At 40.4% G+C, this 15,705-nt stretch overlaps 1 protein-coding gene across 6 annotated transcripts in view; it reads left to right on the top strand.

Moving 5' to 3' along the window:
* The window catches only part of kirrel3b (kirre like nephrin family adhesion molecule 3b), a 167,855-nt gene that overhangs the window by 132,198 nt on the left and 19,952 nt on the right, over nucleotides 1-15,705 (top strand). For all 6 annotated transcript variants that reach the window (XM_013911002.1, XM_005720643.1, XM_013911010.1 and 3 more), the window contains exons 7-10: nucleotides 2,690-2,795; nucleotides 9,600-9,748; nucleotides 9,907-10,034; nucleotides 10,512-10,638. In XM_013911002.1, coding sequence (XP_013766456.1) covers nucleotides 2,690-2,795; nucleotides 9,600-9,748; nucleotides 9,907-10,034; nucleotides 10,512-10,638 — 510 coding nt within the window. The remainder of the gene's footprint in view (nucleotides 1-2,689; nucleotides 2,796-9,599; nucleotides 9,749-9,906; nucleotides 10,035-10,511; nucleotides 10,639-15,705) is intronic.

Here is a 15,705-nt window from a genome sequence, read left to right as displayed (position 1 = left end):
TTTTTTTTTTTACTGAACATAGAGCAGCTATACCTTTGAAACAGATGGCTACACCAGCAACAAACTCAGATCCAGCGCTTTCCCCTGGTGGCTGCTGCCTTACCAGTATTCCACTAGTATCCCAGAAAAAAGTGCTTCCACATAACACCATGTCTTAGATTACATTTGGTTTTACTAACTTACAGTCAAGGGATAAAAATAGTTGTAATTCAAAACACTTTGTTCACCTGATTTTCCAATAATAATACTAATACACTTGAACAACTACTGGTTATTTATATATTAAATGATAATTTTCTCAACACGGAACAAAATGTGCCCAGCATAATTACAGAAACCCTGCTGAATGAATCTCCGTCTGTGAAACGGTGAGGTAAATAGCTGCTTGTTTCACACGGGACAGGTTTGATATGGAAATGAATGCACATCTTCAAAAAGAATCCCACCTTTGTCAATTAGGACAAATTAAGTTGTTTATTAATTTTGCATAATGTGAATATTTTTAATTGTAACACCCATTTTAATTGTACCTTATAACATTATTTTAATTGCAGCGTATTGCACTGTGGACTATTCTCTGTGTGCAAATTGCCGTTAGCCGAAACTCATTATCAAGTCAAGTTTTCCTTTGATTTGCTCCTTAGAAATAATATTTGAGAATAAAAATAGCATGTTATCCTCCACACCTGTGAAGCACACTACAGCGTTACTTAACAACAGCGCCCAGTCTTCTCATGAGAGGTATGAATATTTCTGAATATTATGTCTTTGAGGACAACACCAACCCCAGCATTAACCCTGCTAATTCTGCACAGTGAGAATATGTCATTTGTGTTTTTAACACACTCTTCTGCAAGTCTTGGCAGCGAGGTAATTAAAAATCATTCTATTTGACACACATCAAAGTCTATTTACTTTTTCCCCTAAAAATACAGGGTTAGGGTAAAGTTGGGGTTAGTGTTAGCACTTGTGATGAACTACACCTCACAGGGTTACAATATGGCTTGAAAAACTTAGGAGAACAAACTATGCTAACTTGTCACAACTGCTCTAACTACCACTTTAATCTATTTTAAGACCACCAGATTTAAATGACTTTTACCTGTAGTTTTTATTTTGGAGCATTTTACTTATGGTTAGCATTGTCAACACCCTAACCATAAGTACAGTCTGATTTAAGTTATGGTTAGCGGTGGGGTAGTGAGAGAAGGGTAGGGTTAGGGTAGCAATTTGCTCATTGACCAAGAGTTTTACAGCAAACATAACCCCGACAAACAGGCTCTGGTGTCCTAAGTTATGTCGTAACATATTTGCTACGAGGTCATTTTTTTCAGTCAGTGGTATTCTGCACTCGTATTTGTAGTCACTGCACTCGCTCGCCTGGAATTATGGGAAACGTCCAGTGATTATTTCACCCAGAGATTGTCGTTCATTTTCCATTGGTTTGGGGTTCCCACATTGATGAGAATCACTTCCTCTTTGTATGCAGCTTAAGTAGCTAGCAGCTGTGGCTAATAATAAAATATTAATGTTGACATGGGAGCTAAGCAACAAGCAGCGCTGGCCCTGACTGCCTGAATGTTAATAATCTAAAATTCAAAATCTAAAATCTAAAAAAGGTTCAGTTTCTGGTAAAGTCCCAGAGTGACGCAAAGAAAAGTCTACCAGCAACTAGACAGAAACAGTGGCAGCCAACCTTACAAGCCACATCTGTTTAACAACAAAAATATGTCGCCAAGCATAGAACTACCTCAAACTGCTGTATTTCTTTTTATACAACAGTATATGTAATACTCACACATACATGTATATGTTTTACCATGTTTATTTCATTTTATAAATGTTTTACAGTATATCATACCGCTTGAAAACACTGTTGTCACTGATGTTATTGTACTTTATTTTGAAAAAAAATTTTCATTGTAGTATCAAACACCGTGTCAGGTGGGGGGGGTTGTTGGGGGTTTTTTTGTTGTTGGGGGCATCAGTTTGAGTTTGAAATTCTAGCATTTTGTCAACCCTGCACAGCTAAATCAGTTTTTGGGCAAATCTGGGTCCTTCTAAATAAAATTAATTAGTCCTTGTTGTCATGAACCCGACTGCACAGCCAGGACAAGAAGGCAGATGCCCACAGAAGCCAATTAAAAACTTGTTTGTTTTAAATTAATGAAACAAAGAACAGTCTTAAACTAACCATGGTGTGTGTGGCCAGTGTGATGAGTGGTGTAAGTGAGCGCCTGAGTGATGAAATGGTGTATGCAGTGTTGCATGCTAGTGCAAGAAAGCAAACCATAATCCAAAACGGTGCCTTGGGGAGCCACATAGCAGCTACGCTCTAAGGATATCTGCAGAGCACCGGTCCAGTGAGACCAGGTATTGCCAGCCTTGATGATTGGAAAACAAGCCACACCCCCTCTCCAGCACCTGCCACACCAACAAGCTTAAAGGAAAGCAGGGTGGAGCGGGGCGTCTTGTATTTTGAGGCTGCATGTTTCCCCCACTATTTATAAGGGTATTTTGTCTCCTTTGCAAAATTAGACATAATTTTCACTTTTCTTGCTGAGTCTTTTTCAGCCACAAACAGTGTTGACAACAAAGTGTTTGTCTCAGGTTTACAGTTCACTGCAGCATGTTTGAGGAGGCTGCCAGTTCGGTAATTGGTTGTCTTTGTGTCTCTATGTTTTTATAGATCTCCCACTTGTAAATCTCTCGGTGGAGCCTCAGCCTGTTCTGGAGGGCAACCTCGTAAAATTCCACTGCTCCGCAAAGGCCAACCCTCCTGTCACACACTACAGGTGAGATCATTAAAGAGTATGAAAACAAGTCATGAATGCTCAAACCATGATGATATAGTGTACAAGAACAACGCACCACGGTAAACTTTAAATGACGTCTTTTCTAATTGATGTTGCCAGCGGATGATACATTTTCACACAGAGTCAGAATTAACGCTTCATTATTGATCACATTCATCATTGTCAGCCAGCTCCTTATGATGTCATGACACCATTATATATGCCCACACTTTAAAATGAAGAGACGAAAAGGAACGTTTCGCCAAAAAATACACCTTAGAAACCTTCATGTTTTACTGAGCTGCAATAAACCAGTGCAGGGCTTTGTTGTAGAGCTGTTCACCTCCCTTGAACTTGAAATGTCCCGTAGTGTTTTCGTGCAGGGCTCGTACATAATTTTTATTTTCGTTGTATTTTTAAATGAGTCACATGTTTGAAAGATTGGATATTATTATCGCGCTTGGATTCAGTGTTTTATTGTGAGGGTCACAGCAAGATGTGTCACAAGATGTAGCAATTTTACTGACTCACTCGGTTAAATCATCACATTAGAACAGAATAAAGAGCGAAGTTAACAGATCAGAATGAGCAAACTCTTCATCACGAGGCAGACATTAGTCTAATTAAAAAAGAAACGCAAGTTCTTGTAGACAGATCCCAGCTTATCTTATGTTGTCACCACTGTGAAGCATTGTGACGGGTGCTTCTGAGTGGTGCGGGGCAGAGACATATTTGTGTATTTGGATGCCTTTAAAAGGGACAAAGACCGCAGATTGGGGAAATCTGTGTGTCTGTGCAAGAATGCAAAGGTTCTTCAGCAGCCCGGTGCAGCAAAAGGGACAGATTAGGGTGCCACTGAAAACCACTTGAATGGCTTGAAGACTGATAACATCGCCGGGGCCCGTATATGCTTTCTTTCATCTTCGGGAAGTTTCCTGACAGTTTTCAGAACATGTTTTCAGTTTCAGCTGTTATGTCAAGGTTGTTGACAAAAATCCCTTTCAGTTCATTTTATCTAAAGTACCAAGAGCCAAAAAATGTCCAAAATGTCATGGGATTTCACCGTTTTTGAAGCCGCTGTTCAAATAAGAAGCGTTTGGAGGTTTTTATTTTCCCCTCCCGTTTTTTTTTATTGTACTGCAACTATACAAGCTTAGAAGGCTGTATACTGTGTGTTTACTTCAAATCTGTTCTGTGTATTTGTCAGACATACACATCTCGTGCTTCAGCTAAACAAACAAATCTTTTCTTTTTTCTGTTTTTTAAGTAGACTGCCAGACAGAGTATTGATAAAATATCATCAAGCCGCTAGATTACATTAGAGTGCATTAAAATAATGGTAAAGTTAATTCAAGTATCTATTTTAACCGATATGTTGGTGGACACGCAACCACTCAACTAACCTGGCAGGTTTAATATCAAAGTAAAAACAGAAACAATTAATTTCTAATGCACTGCTTTTCCTCAGCAGTTGCCCTCTTTGTCTGTTAAATCTTGGCTCGTTCTCAGTTGTACATGTTAGCCTGTGTTTATTTATTTTTTCTTACATCAGTAATTGTAATGGCACAAGGAAGTGGACATTAATTATTCTCATAAAGCCTTCGCACAGCCTTCCAGAAGTGTAATACTGAAGTGATTTGTCAAGAGATGGTTTTCTGTGTGGGAGGTTTTTAAAACCCGGCAAAAAATAAATGGAGTGAAATCGATAGCAAAGGGAATTGGCTGGCTCAGAATCTTGTAATGGTACTGGGAAATGAAATGGATGTACAACATACTCACAGGTGGCAAAACAGAGATGTTGCCTTTTGATGGATCCTGCCCTTTTGAAAAAGAAAAGGGGAGGAAGGGCAGTGATATTGTGGAAAACAAGGTTTGTATTTGATTGTGTAGGTGCACAGCAGAGACAGAACGTCTATCTTACCTGCAAAAGGGATTTCACCTCTATTGTTATAAGACTGGATCAATGCGAGAGCCAGACTTCTCCCCGGGGTATCGAGAGCTAAAATTCAATGGCAGTTGAGATAACTTTTTCTTCTAGTTTGACAAACTAAAAAAGGAAAAATGGTTCGGAAGCTATGCTTAAAGCTTGAGAGAAAAGAGACTAAAACTGCCGTATCCCCTCTTTTAAATCTTATTATTTCTTTTCCTTTCTCTCTCCTCGCCCCACTGTTATTGGCACAATCCACAGTGGGATTTAGAAACCATAATCAGACTAATAATTGCCATTTTTTAAAATTTTACTCTTTTTGACAGTTACACAGTTTCATAGTCCCTCATTCAGATTTATCTGCAATTTGTACAAGCACTTTAGGACTTCCATGGACCGTTGCCGTTCAGGTCACGGTAGACTGAGAAATTTTGGGAATCATATCGCTTTCCTGATAGGCTTTGACTAGGGAGAGACCCTCACAAATTTCCCCTCTAGAGAACAATATCACAGAGGAGAGCAGGAAGCTGGTCAAGCAGTGTGGGGCCATTATTCAGTACTAATACACTCTGTCTACCCCAGATCAGATATAGTACAAGGACACAAGAGTTCTTAGACGGATGGTTTCTTTTCCATTCCCGGGAGTGCCATCCATTCCCAGTGTGCACTGCACCACTTTGCCATCCTCCAGTTCAATAGACTCCTGAGACACAGACCCAAGATAGTGGGGGCACTAGTCAAAGGAATGGTGCCTTCTGCTGTTCATAACCTCTCGTGCTTAAACATAGCAACGGTAATAAGACATATTTCCATACCTGAAATGCATGAACTTGTGCCAGATCACAGTTCAAGAGCAAAGAGGAAAGAAGGGGACTGTTGGAAGTGAAGATAAATGCAATGCTCAAAAGAGTGAAATAAGAGTAACTGGCATGTGTTTCCGCTGGCAGTCAGGGAATCAACATACTCCAGGAGGGGAAGACGAGTGGGTTGGAACATCTTCATTACTGTTTATAATGGTTGGGAGAGATAACTGGCAAACATCAGAATCACGCAGCTAGCACACAAGGTTTTCTCGGATCCAAACAAGAAGCCACCAGAGAGAAGAGAAAGAATAACAAACAAAGCAAATCAGGTCCCTCGTCTGCCGATACAGCATAGCTGTGCACAGAGCAACTGCAAAACCCATTCCTTTGCATGACACTGTAACAAATAACATCCCAGTCCTCCCAACACTTAAGCGCTGTTGTTGTTGCTACTGCTGGATGGATCGCTTGCATGGCTTACGCTGCTGTGACCATACCCAAAATCAATACAAACTTGGGACATGGCTAATTTTTACATTCATCATAATCCTCATTGAAATAAGAGAAAAGAAAAAATGTTATGTACAAAAATGCCAAAAATAATTGTCTCTGTAATTCAGAGCATATTTGCCAACGCACCATCGTGCACCATTTCTGCAAATATACAAGTCAAGGTGAGGGAAGTAAAAAAGCTCAGACTAAACTAAACTGTTTTAATAGCCCCCACCTAAAGCTTGGCATAAATCTAAATGAGTAAACTGCTAGACAAATAAAGATTGTGTGGGGAAAAAAGTCCCTGACTGCACCTTGGAAAGGCTGGTTGGTCTAAAATATTCCTAACTTTTTTGAGGTTATCCTAAACTTTTAAGGACCCACAAAACACTTTTATTATTTGTCAAATCGATATCTGTAGAACCTGCTTCGGTTTCTCCGTAGATCAAAAAATAGCTCTATAATTTATGTCCATGTCAAAATGGCTCTACGCTATTACTAAACCTGCATATTTATTTTACGTTCTTCTGAGAGTAGTCATCACTTTCAATATGCATGGAAGGCAGAATAGAACGGCGCTGTGCCGTGCTTAACCATGCTGATAATAACTGTAGGGCCTGATTTACTGTGAGTCTCAATGCTGATGGCACAGATACCTGCCTAATTTAATTGTTATTGTTTTATTGCCTTAATCACATTCAGCAAATACACCCCCCTCCCCCAACTCCACGTCACTTTCACCCTCAGCTTCCATTAACGGCAGACCTTTTATCTGTATAACACTATTAACTTACACACCCATGAACATAACAAACACACGCACACATTGTACAAACCTGCGCGTTCACACGTAGACACATGCCCATGCACAGAGACACTCAGGCACACAGGATTCACACCCTTTGTCTGAATCAAATCCCTGACTAGAACACAGCAGTGTAAAGTGAGTCAGCTACTGAGTAAGCTCGCACTGGCCCTTCTAACCTCCCAAAGGGAATGCAGGTGTTTGTGTTAGCCTGCTCCAGCTATGTTTAGACATGAGCCTTGGACAAGGCCCAGCACACCAACAGAGCTTCCATGCTCCCCGCGGACGACGGCGTTCTGTCTCTGCTCCCTCTAACACTGTCAAAGGCTCCCAAACCTGGCAGCCGCAGCCTCCACTCGGGAGCAGCCGGCTGCCCGAACATCTGTGCTTACCCCATTACGACTCCTACAGTATGCCCTGGTAAAGTGAAACGGTGGCATAGTGTTATGTAAATGCAGATGTCATAGCATCACTGTTTGTGTTGTTTTTGCTCTTTATCTTCAGTCATGAACCATCTACTGAGTCACTTTACTTGTTTCAAAGCTTTCGGATCAAATAATCTTCGTGGTTTATAACTTGTGAAATTTACTTAAACTGTTGCACTTTATCCTCTTATGCTCTTTTTTGCTCTTGAATTTCATGCTTTCTTCTGAATTTCAAGAACACATTAAAGAAAATTAGTTTTATTAATTTATTTAACGACCTCAACCCTTGAAAATTTGGCGACTATGTTGAAAAGCAGGGTGTGTGCCAAATAACCAACTAATTTAAATGAACTCGACCAATTCTGCCAAGAGGGGCGATGAAATATCCAGCCAGAATTATGCCAGAAGCTTGCTGATGGCTACTAAAAGCTTCTGGTCGAGGTGCAACTTGCTAACGGACATTAACCAAGGGTCAAACCATACTTTTTACCCTGTGTGGATTAGAGAAAATAAATCATTTAATAAATTAAATAAATAATGCACCCAATCCTAGCTTTGAAAATCTTTAAAGGTATATGCTGTTAATATTATTATTACAACCTGATAAGAGAAAAGTTTAAAGCAATCATTAAAAGGCCAAAGTTACCATGAAATTCATCCACGTGATGAGTGTACGCAAACTGTTTTTAGAAAGACTGGCTTACCGCCTTAGTTACTTATTTCTTTCTGCTGTTTAAAATGAAGTTCTATGGGGATTTACTCAATCGTGGAGCAAACATCAAGTGGCCAGCCACTTGACCCACTTTAGTTTCATTTTTCTTCAGTGCTGGAAGTTGCTGCTTGGTTTTGTCAGTAGCTGCTTCCAAGAGCAAGAGTAAACTGGGAACCGTTTGCCAGTCTAATTCCTGTACTTCATCCTCCTTCATCGTGCTCTTTGTTCAGTAATCAGTGTCATCATCGACATCATCATTGTCATCATCCTAATCATCATTATTATTGTCTTCATCCTGATTACCAGAACATCGCAAGTGTAATTAATAACGTCTTCGCCATCAACATCTGTATCATCCAAGTCATCTAAACAGCAGCTGAAAAAATAATAATCATATTCAGAATGATGGGAACATCAGCAGTCATCATCATTAACATAATGGTTTTCACATTATTTTTATCTGGAAATGTATAGAATCTACATCCTAAGTATCATTGTGGGTAATGCTCTGCTACTCGAATGATTGGACTTTGCAGATTTACAGCCATACTGTGTTATATTCAGTTTGTGTGTTGTAATCCTCCCACGAGCTGACCAGTTCGCAAACATCAATACTACTTGATTAGACAGGCCTAAAACACCTGTCTGCCCTAATTTCATTATTTTTGGAAGCGCAGGTGTTGCAGTGCTCTCAGCTGTATTGTTGTCACACAAAAACACGGCTTGGAAAAGATCTACTGCCTAAAATAAGCGAGCATGGGAAAGAAAAAAAAAATCCCATGAAGCCCAATTAGAATTCTGCTTCAATTCACTTACTGATTGAATGAGGTAATCTGTTCTCATTTAAATGATTTTTAGTCAAGCATGGGGCCAGCTTAGCCATGGAAAACAAATGAGTTCCCTATCCCATGAAAACTCTTCTCGGTACTGGCAGGAATATAAAATGGAGACAAGCACTGGCACCGCTGTCATTGTTTTCATTTGCCACATCAGCATGCAGCCACATATTTACTGTGGAAGATATCAGCGTGCATGATGCATTGCATGCCCCACAGCACTGTCTAAATTTTTCCAGAGCGATCCGGCACATCCACATGCGCCTTTGCTTCATTTTTATAAATGGGCCTTGTCTGTCGCGGCAGCAGTGAGCCATCCGCGCCACGCCGAGTGAGACGCCACTGCCCGTGACATCATAAAAGTCTCACCTGAACATGTCGGGGGAGGGGGGTCTGTGTCATCGTCACACCGGCTATCATTCACAAACACAAACAGATGCTTTTTAATGCGATCCCATGCCAATTTATTAACGTCAGCTGTTGTGTTTAATACAGTACGTGTCAAGCAATGTCTTCAAAGGTGGAGGAGCTAACCATTTGTCATTCTGTAGTGCTCTGGCACTCTCTGTCTGGCGTAATGAGGAACGTGCTGTCTGCTCCGAGTTGCCAGGGAGCTTGTCACTGCATGGAGGGCTGCCACAAAAATATGCTGAAGCCAGCACAGAAAACCAGCCCCAGAATGATGATTTATTTACACAAAAGCAACACCACCGACACAAGAAGGTGTGAGAAACCTGTCTTAATGTGTTTTCTCCTTTTCCTTAATTTTCCTCACACCCGTCCCGACATCTATCCTAACACCAGGTGGGCCAAAGGTGGAAGTATAATTAAGGAGGTCTCCGGGGACACATACGAGGTCATCGTGGATCACTCCTTCTTTACGGAGCCTGTGTCATGCGAGGTTACCAACCCTCTCGGCAGCACCAACATCAGCCGCAATGTTGATGTCTACTGTGAGTTTCTCCTTCAGTAATCCTACATGCATTCCTTTAATGCCAGCAGCGGAATAATGCATTGCTGCGTTACATGTTTTGACACTGAGCTCAAAGAACTCGGGTCTTTATTTATGGATCTATGGATGTTTTTCTTGTTTTGTGTTTTTTCCCAATAGTTGGCCCTCGCATGGCTGCAGAGCCTCAGTCCTTGCAGGTTGACCTTGGATCTGATGCTGTGTTCAACTGTGCCTGGACAGGAAATCCCTCTCTTACCATCGTGTGGATGAAAAGAGGCTCTGGGGTGGTGAGTATTTCAGTTTGCATTGATAAAGGCTAACTTAAACCTTATATAATCACATAATACAGCCGAGAGCAAACTTTTTTGTAATTATTCCTGAACTTGTTTCTGCAAAGTACTTTGGGTTATTTTTTTCTATCATAGCTCAGTGGTTTGTAAAGTTCCATTAGACCTAATTTTTTTTGTCCCAGCCTCCTGGTGACCTGCTCTCAAGTGAGATCCATTGATTTGATCCTCAAATTCAGTCTCATTCCACCTTTTCTTTTGTCAACATTAAAGGCCAAAGCTTTACTCGCCTGAGCTCAGACCCTAAATTGGATTTTAATAATTGAGAAGAGGTGACCTTTAAGGTATTAAATGGTTCGTGTGCTGCCTTGTTTTTTTTTTTTTCTTTCTTCTGTTAGCGCTGCTTTGCTGCCATCACAAATGCAAAGGTGACTTTGGAGTCGCTACATTTGATGATCTTTGACTTCTTTGCCGCAGGTTCTTAGCAACGAGAACCTCCTGACACTGAAATCCGTGAGACAGGAGGACGCTGGGAAATACGTTTGCCGTGCCGTCGTGCCACGTGTTGGAGCAGGGGAGAAGGAGGTTTCTCTTACCGTCAATGGTAAGCTGCAATATTTGCATGTCTTACACAAAAACGGGTATTGATACACCTCCACGAAGCTGTGAAGTGCATGCAAATAGAAGTGTGAGTGTTCAGGTCTGAGGTCAATGGCAGCAGGAAGACAGCAACTTGTCACAAGATTCTGTATCCAGCTTCCTTTGTAGTTTATATAAATCTTCCTCTGTGCAGCTTCCAACAGAATATATAACTGCATTTCTCTTCTCGAGTCTTTTTCATTGAATGTATCCGTTTCTTAGAGACAGCTAATTTTATCAGGCAAGCATAGTAGCAAAACACAAACCAGCATACACGGCAAAGGAGCGTTCCATAAAATGATGCTCATGCAAATGAATTTTTGCTAACAAAGGTAACGTGATAAAAACCCAGTTCGTTTCGTTAGCTGTCATTACTGTGGCAGCTGATGAAACAGGAAAAAAAAAATAAACAGACTTTGTGTTTTCACGATCTGGCGCACGTTTCATAAACAGGTGAAATGTACTTAAATGCTAATTATATTCTGCGTGAGTCACAGGGAAGCTGCGTTTTCTGAGGCACTGACTGACTAATGAATACCAGCCTTGGTGGGAGACCTGGCAACTCTCAAACAAATGACTTCATTACCAGTGCTTGATATTCATGGCGCATGCTTCGGTGTGGCAGAGGTTCTTAGTTGTGGGATTTACATGTTTCTTATTTTCCCTCTTGTCCATCTGAAAGAAACCTGTGCAAAACCAAAGGGGGAAAAAAGAAACAAGAAAAAACCCCAAACAAAACAATCCAGCTTTACAATGTCGGCAACGAGATGATGTTGAGTTAATTCTCACAGTGTGTCAATGCACATTTTGAAAGCTAACAAAAGAGTTTGCCTGTAAGCAACACTGGTGCTCATTTGGGGATGAAGATACATCAAGTAGCAAACAGTGTGTTTTAAGATTTTCTTTTCAAAATCCAGACGCTAGTTTTGCATATCAGAAAGAATGGGATACCAGTATTCCCTCCAGCACAAGATCAGAACCATGACTTTCTATGAACTGCAATGAACCCCCCTCATTTTCAGCCAGGAATTCAGCTGGAATCAAGGCAGAGAAGAGGAAAATTCATGTGTAATTCTTTTCTCTCCCATCCTTTTGAACATATACCGGCATCTTTTCTGCAGCCTTAATATGTAAACAGAATCCACCATATCCAGTGTGCTGGCGTATCTTGATGCATCTCGTTTCTGCTCATGCATCTGTGGAGATTGTGTTCTTTGTGAAAATGCTGCCACGAGAGAAAGAAGACGGATTGTTTTAATAAAGATTACAACACAACTCAGAGCACACTGGGAAACATGGAACAAAGCTGAAATAGCATGTTTATTCAGTCCCTGCAGACTTAATTCAAGTAAGTTTCCAATGTCTTCTAGTCTTTTATTTGTTCATATTCTTCATCTCTCTTCCTCTCTCTCTCACACTCTCTCTCTTGTTTTTTTTGTTGTTGTTTTTTTTCTTACCCACCACCTCTTTGCCCGAATTGTTATTTGACATTCAAAGCCTCCTTCCTTTTTACCCTTCTGAATAATTGAAATTCATCTCTTTTTCAAAACCACACGAGAAATCCCGAGTCATTTCTTACCCAGACCTTGAGGCGAATCAGATTGTCAAACTCGCGAAAGCGCAAACACTGTGGTTGAAGAGGTGGCGTGTGCCAAGTTGTCTCCCGAGGTTCCTTGATTGTCCCACGACAACGACTCGACTGCTGATACATAAGGTCTCCTTCCCTCTTATCATCCTGCCATCGAACAGCAAAGCGTACGCGCTGCACGGCCGGTTCTCACGATGAATAAACGAACGAATTAGCACTATTTTTGTACAACTTTTTTTTCTGTTTGTTTAGTTTGTTTGTCTTGCACAGACGGCCACAATATATATATACAAATAAACCCCCCAAAAAAGGAGCAATGCTGTGAATGTTTACAGTATTCATGATGCGACAGTGTCTGCTGCACATTCGAATGTTTCTCTGCAGTTTGTTTTCCCTGCAGTTATCTCCTGATTCCTTAACGGCATCGTTTAAATTACATGTGTTTATAATTTGTCATTCCCTCTGTCTCTCCCTCTGTCGCTTTGTGTCACCGGCTCCCACTGTGGCATACCACATAGACATGAGGATTTTGCTTTCCCTGGGGAAGAATGTAATTTAATTATAATCAAACAGCTAGCAGGGGAGGCAGTTTCTGTTTAAGTCACTAATGGATACATATTGCTTACTCTAGACAAACGTTTTTAGAATACATAAGTCCTCAGCTTTTCATACATGGTCGTCAGGTAGATGGGAATACGAGGAAGAGTAGAAGACACGTCCATGTGTGTAGTTACAGTATTTGCATGATATTTTTGACCATTCTGCAGAAACTGGAAGGAGGTGACTTATCTGACATGCTTGAAAGGATTTAGCTTAACTTTTAAGTGCTATATACTCAGGCAGTACATATTAATTAATATATATCCACGTATATGTGTGGTCTGTGTTTGTGTTTGTGGGCATGTGTGCGCCTTTGGGCTATTAATATGTATAACAACACACATACAGTACTTGGGCAGCCCAGGGAGAGAAAACCCATTACCACAGTGAGGGAGAGAGAGAGGGACGGAGAATCCCTCAATATCCCACAGAGCAATGGGTTGTTATAGATCTTTTTTTTCTGCCGTTTCTCTTCCTAGACAGTCTTTATGTGCCAAGTTAATTAGCATTCCTACCTTCTTTAAACTAGCTGTGACACCACATAAGAAAGAAAAGTGCAAGTTAACGAAGAGGAAAACATTTAAGATGCGGCATATTTTATCTGACCGGCTACATTTAAGCTCGGCGAGATATGATCTGCAAGTCTTCCTGCAAGACTTTGAACTCATTTTTTTCCCATTATGTGTACCCCTGATGTGCACTCACTCTGCTCAGCTCAGACATTATTTTTCATATGTAGGGGGAAAAAAACTTTTATACCCTCACTGTGAAGTTTACTGTACAAGCAGGAATGTTCATTCAAAAGTTCAAGCTAGTTCTTGCGGGCTTTTATGATTTTTAGAGCATAACAGTTTTGAAGTCACTGGCTCAAATGTGTCAATTATGTGCAGGGAGGGGACAATTGTTAAGACATCTTGCTCTGAAGATTCAGTAAAGTGAGAAGCAAGGATAGGAGTAGAGTAACAAATGGAAGGAAGTGTGGTTATATTGTGTGGTTATTGACTGCTTGTGGCCATCTTGCAATGCTTTTAGTAACTATGTGACCTGTTTTAGAATATAATGTGCAGCAATATCTATTTTCTATAGTAGTTAACTTTTTATATGGAGAGCACTAATTTGGTCAGGTCTTCTGCTGGTCACTAGGATCAGTTTGTTGTTTCTGGTACTGAGTAAAAAACTGGGACACTTATCTGCGTTATCCTACTTGTATTGCAAAAACATAGCTTAGCTTGCATGTTTGCATGGGTTTCCTCCATTTCTATGGTCTCTTTTCAGAGTCCAAACACATGCGTGTGCGTAATTAGTGTTGATTCATGTGAGTGGGAATGGTTGTATGTGTCTCTGTGTCAGTATTGTGACAAACTCGTGACCTTTTCAAGGTACAGTACTGTCTAAAAGTCTTGACCGACCCCTCAAGATTCCTCAAGACCCCGCGTGCAAATGACTGCCAATAGAACCTACAGTCCAAGAACTGAGTTTGTACAATGCCAGTAATCTTGAAAGTCAATTTTTGGTATCTTTATTCTTCAGCGCAGCCTGAACTCTCTTAGGAAAGCTTTCTTGTCATTTCTTAAGTAATCTTTAGGAATAGTTCTCCAGGCTCTATAATGGACATTCAAGGCTCTTCTGCTGCCTTTTCTTATGTTCTCTGTCAAAATAATCCCTCTCTGCTTTAATAACGTTGAGGTCCGGACTTTGGGGAGGCCAATCCACAACTGAGAGTGTTTTAATGAATTGGCAGTTTGTTTGTCATTCTAAAAATGAAGAATAAAATCAATTTTAACAAGATCCCCAATTTCACTGTTTGACATGCAGCCCCATACCCTGACAGAGGCTCAGCTGTGTTTAACAGATTCGTGTAGAGACCTTTCTTTCGATGTCTTCTGTACATATTGTTGATGATTCGAACCAAAAGTTCATCAAACCATAAAACATGCTGTCACTTGTGTAATTTGGCTTACTTCAGCCTTTTCTCCCCGTTTCATTTCCTTAAGAATGGCTTCTTGACAGCCACTGAGACCATTTTTGATGAGGCTTCAGTGAACAGTTGATGGATTAAATGAAGGAGCAGGTGCATTTCCCAGGTTCTGTGGCAGGTCTTTGCTTTATTTTCTTTCCTATTTCTTAAGGATACGTCTTTCAGATACTGTTCATCTGCTTTTTAGACTTGCCACTTCTTCTGTTGTTCTCCACTTTTCTGGTTTTCACAGCTCTTTTTAAGGACACCTTGCATTCAGTACAGAAACATACAAAATGTGGAGCTATACCAGGCTTTCAGCTGGAGCACAATAATCTTGTTGGTCCAAAAATACTATTTTATCTTTGGCATTTTTAATGGATTTAATTAAAGAAATGAGAACATATGACATGTATTTGCAACCGGCTCTTAATAACAGTTTACCTAAAGATACCATTTAAAATCGGTTCTTGGCTAAGTTCTCTGTTATGTGAACCACATAACTGGTTCATCCCTTGAGTTAGGTACATTTAGGTACATTTCTTATGCTTGAATGATTCAATTTGATGATGACGATAGGTGGCTTCATCATCAAACAAAATAACATTGCTCTTAAAATGGTCAGGTACAAGGACTGGACTGAAAATGAGTGAAAAAGCAGCCAGTGTAGAAGGAGGAGAAAAACTTGTTCACCACCTCTGTGAATCTTCCCTGTAGTCTTTCTCTTGTCCTTCTTCTTCTCAGCTCCATAGGATGGGTGGATGGAAAGTGGAACTTGCATAGGCAAGTTGAAAGTTGAATTTTAATTCACATTAAAGCTGTTTCAGGTTAAGTGATCATTTGTTCAAATAATGTTATAAACCTATTAACTGCGGTTAGATAAATTA

Source organism: Pundamilia nyererei, unplaced genomic scaffold (assembly GCF_000239375.1).
Source record: "Pundamilia nyererei isolate P.nyererei 1_Seehausen unplaced genomic scaffold, PunNye1.0 scaffold00003, whole genome shotgun sequence".
Classification (NCBI taxonomy): domain Eukaryota; kingdom Metazoa; phylum Chordata; class Actinopteri; order Cichliformes; family Cichlidae; genus Pundamilia; species Pundamilia nyererei.
The sequence above is the reverse complement of the archived record's forward strand: the minus strand, read 5'-3'. Positions and strand labels throughout refer to the sequence as shown.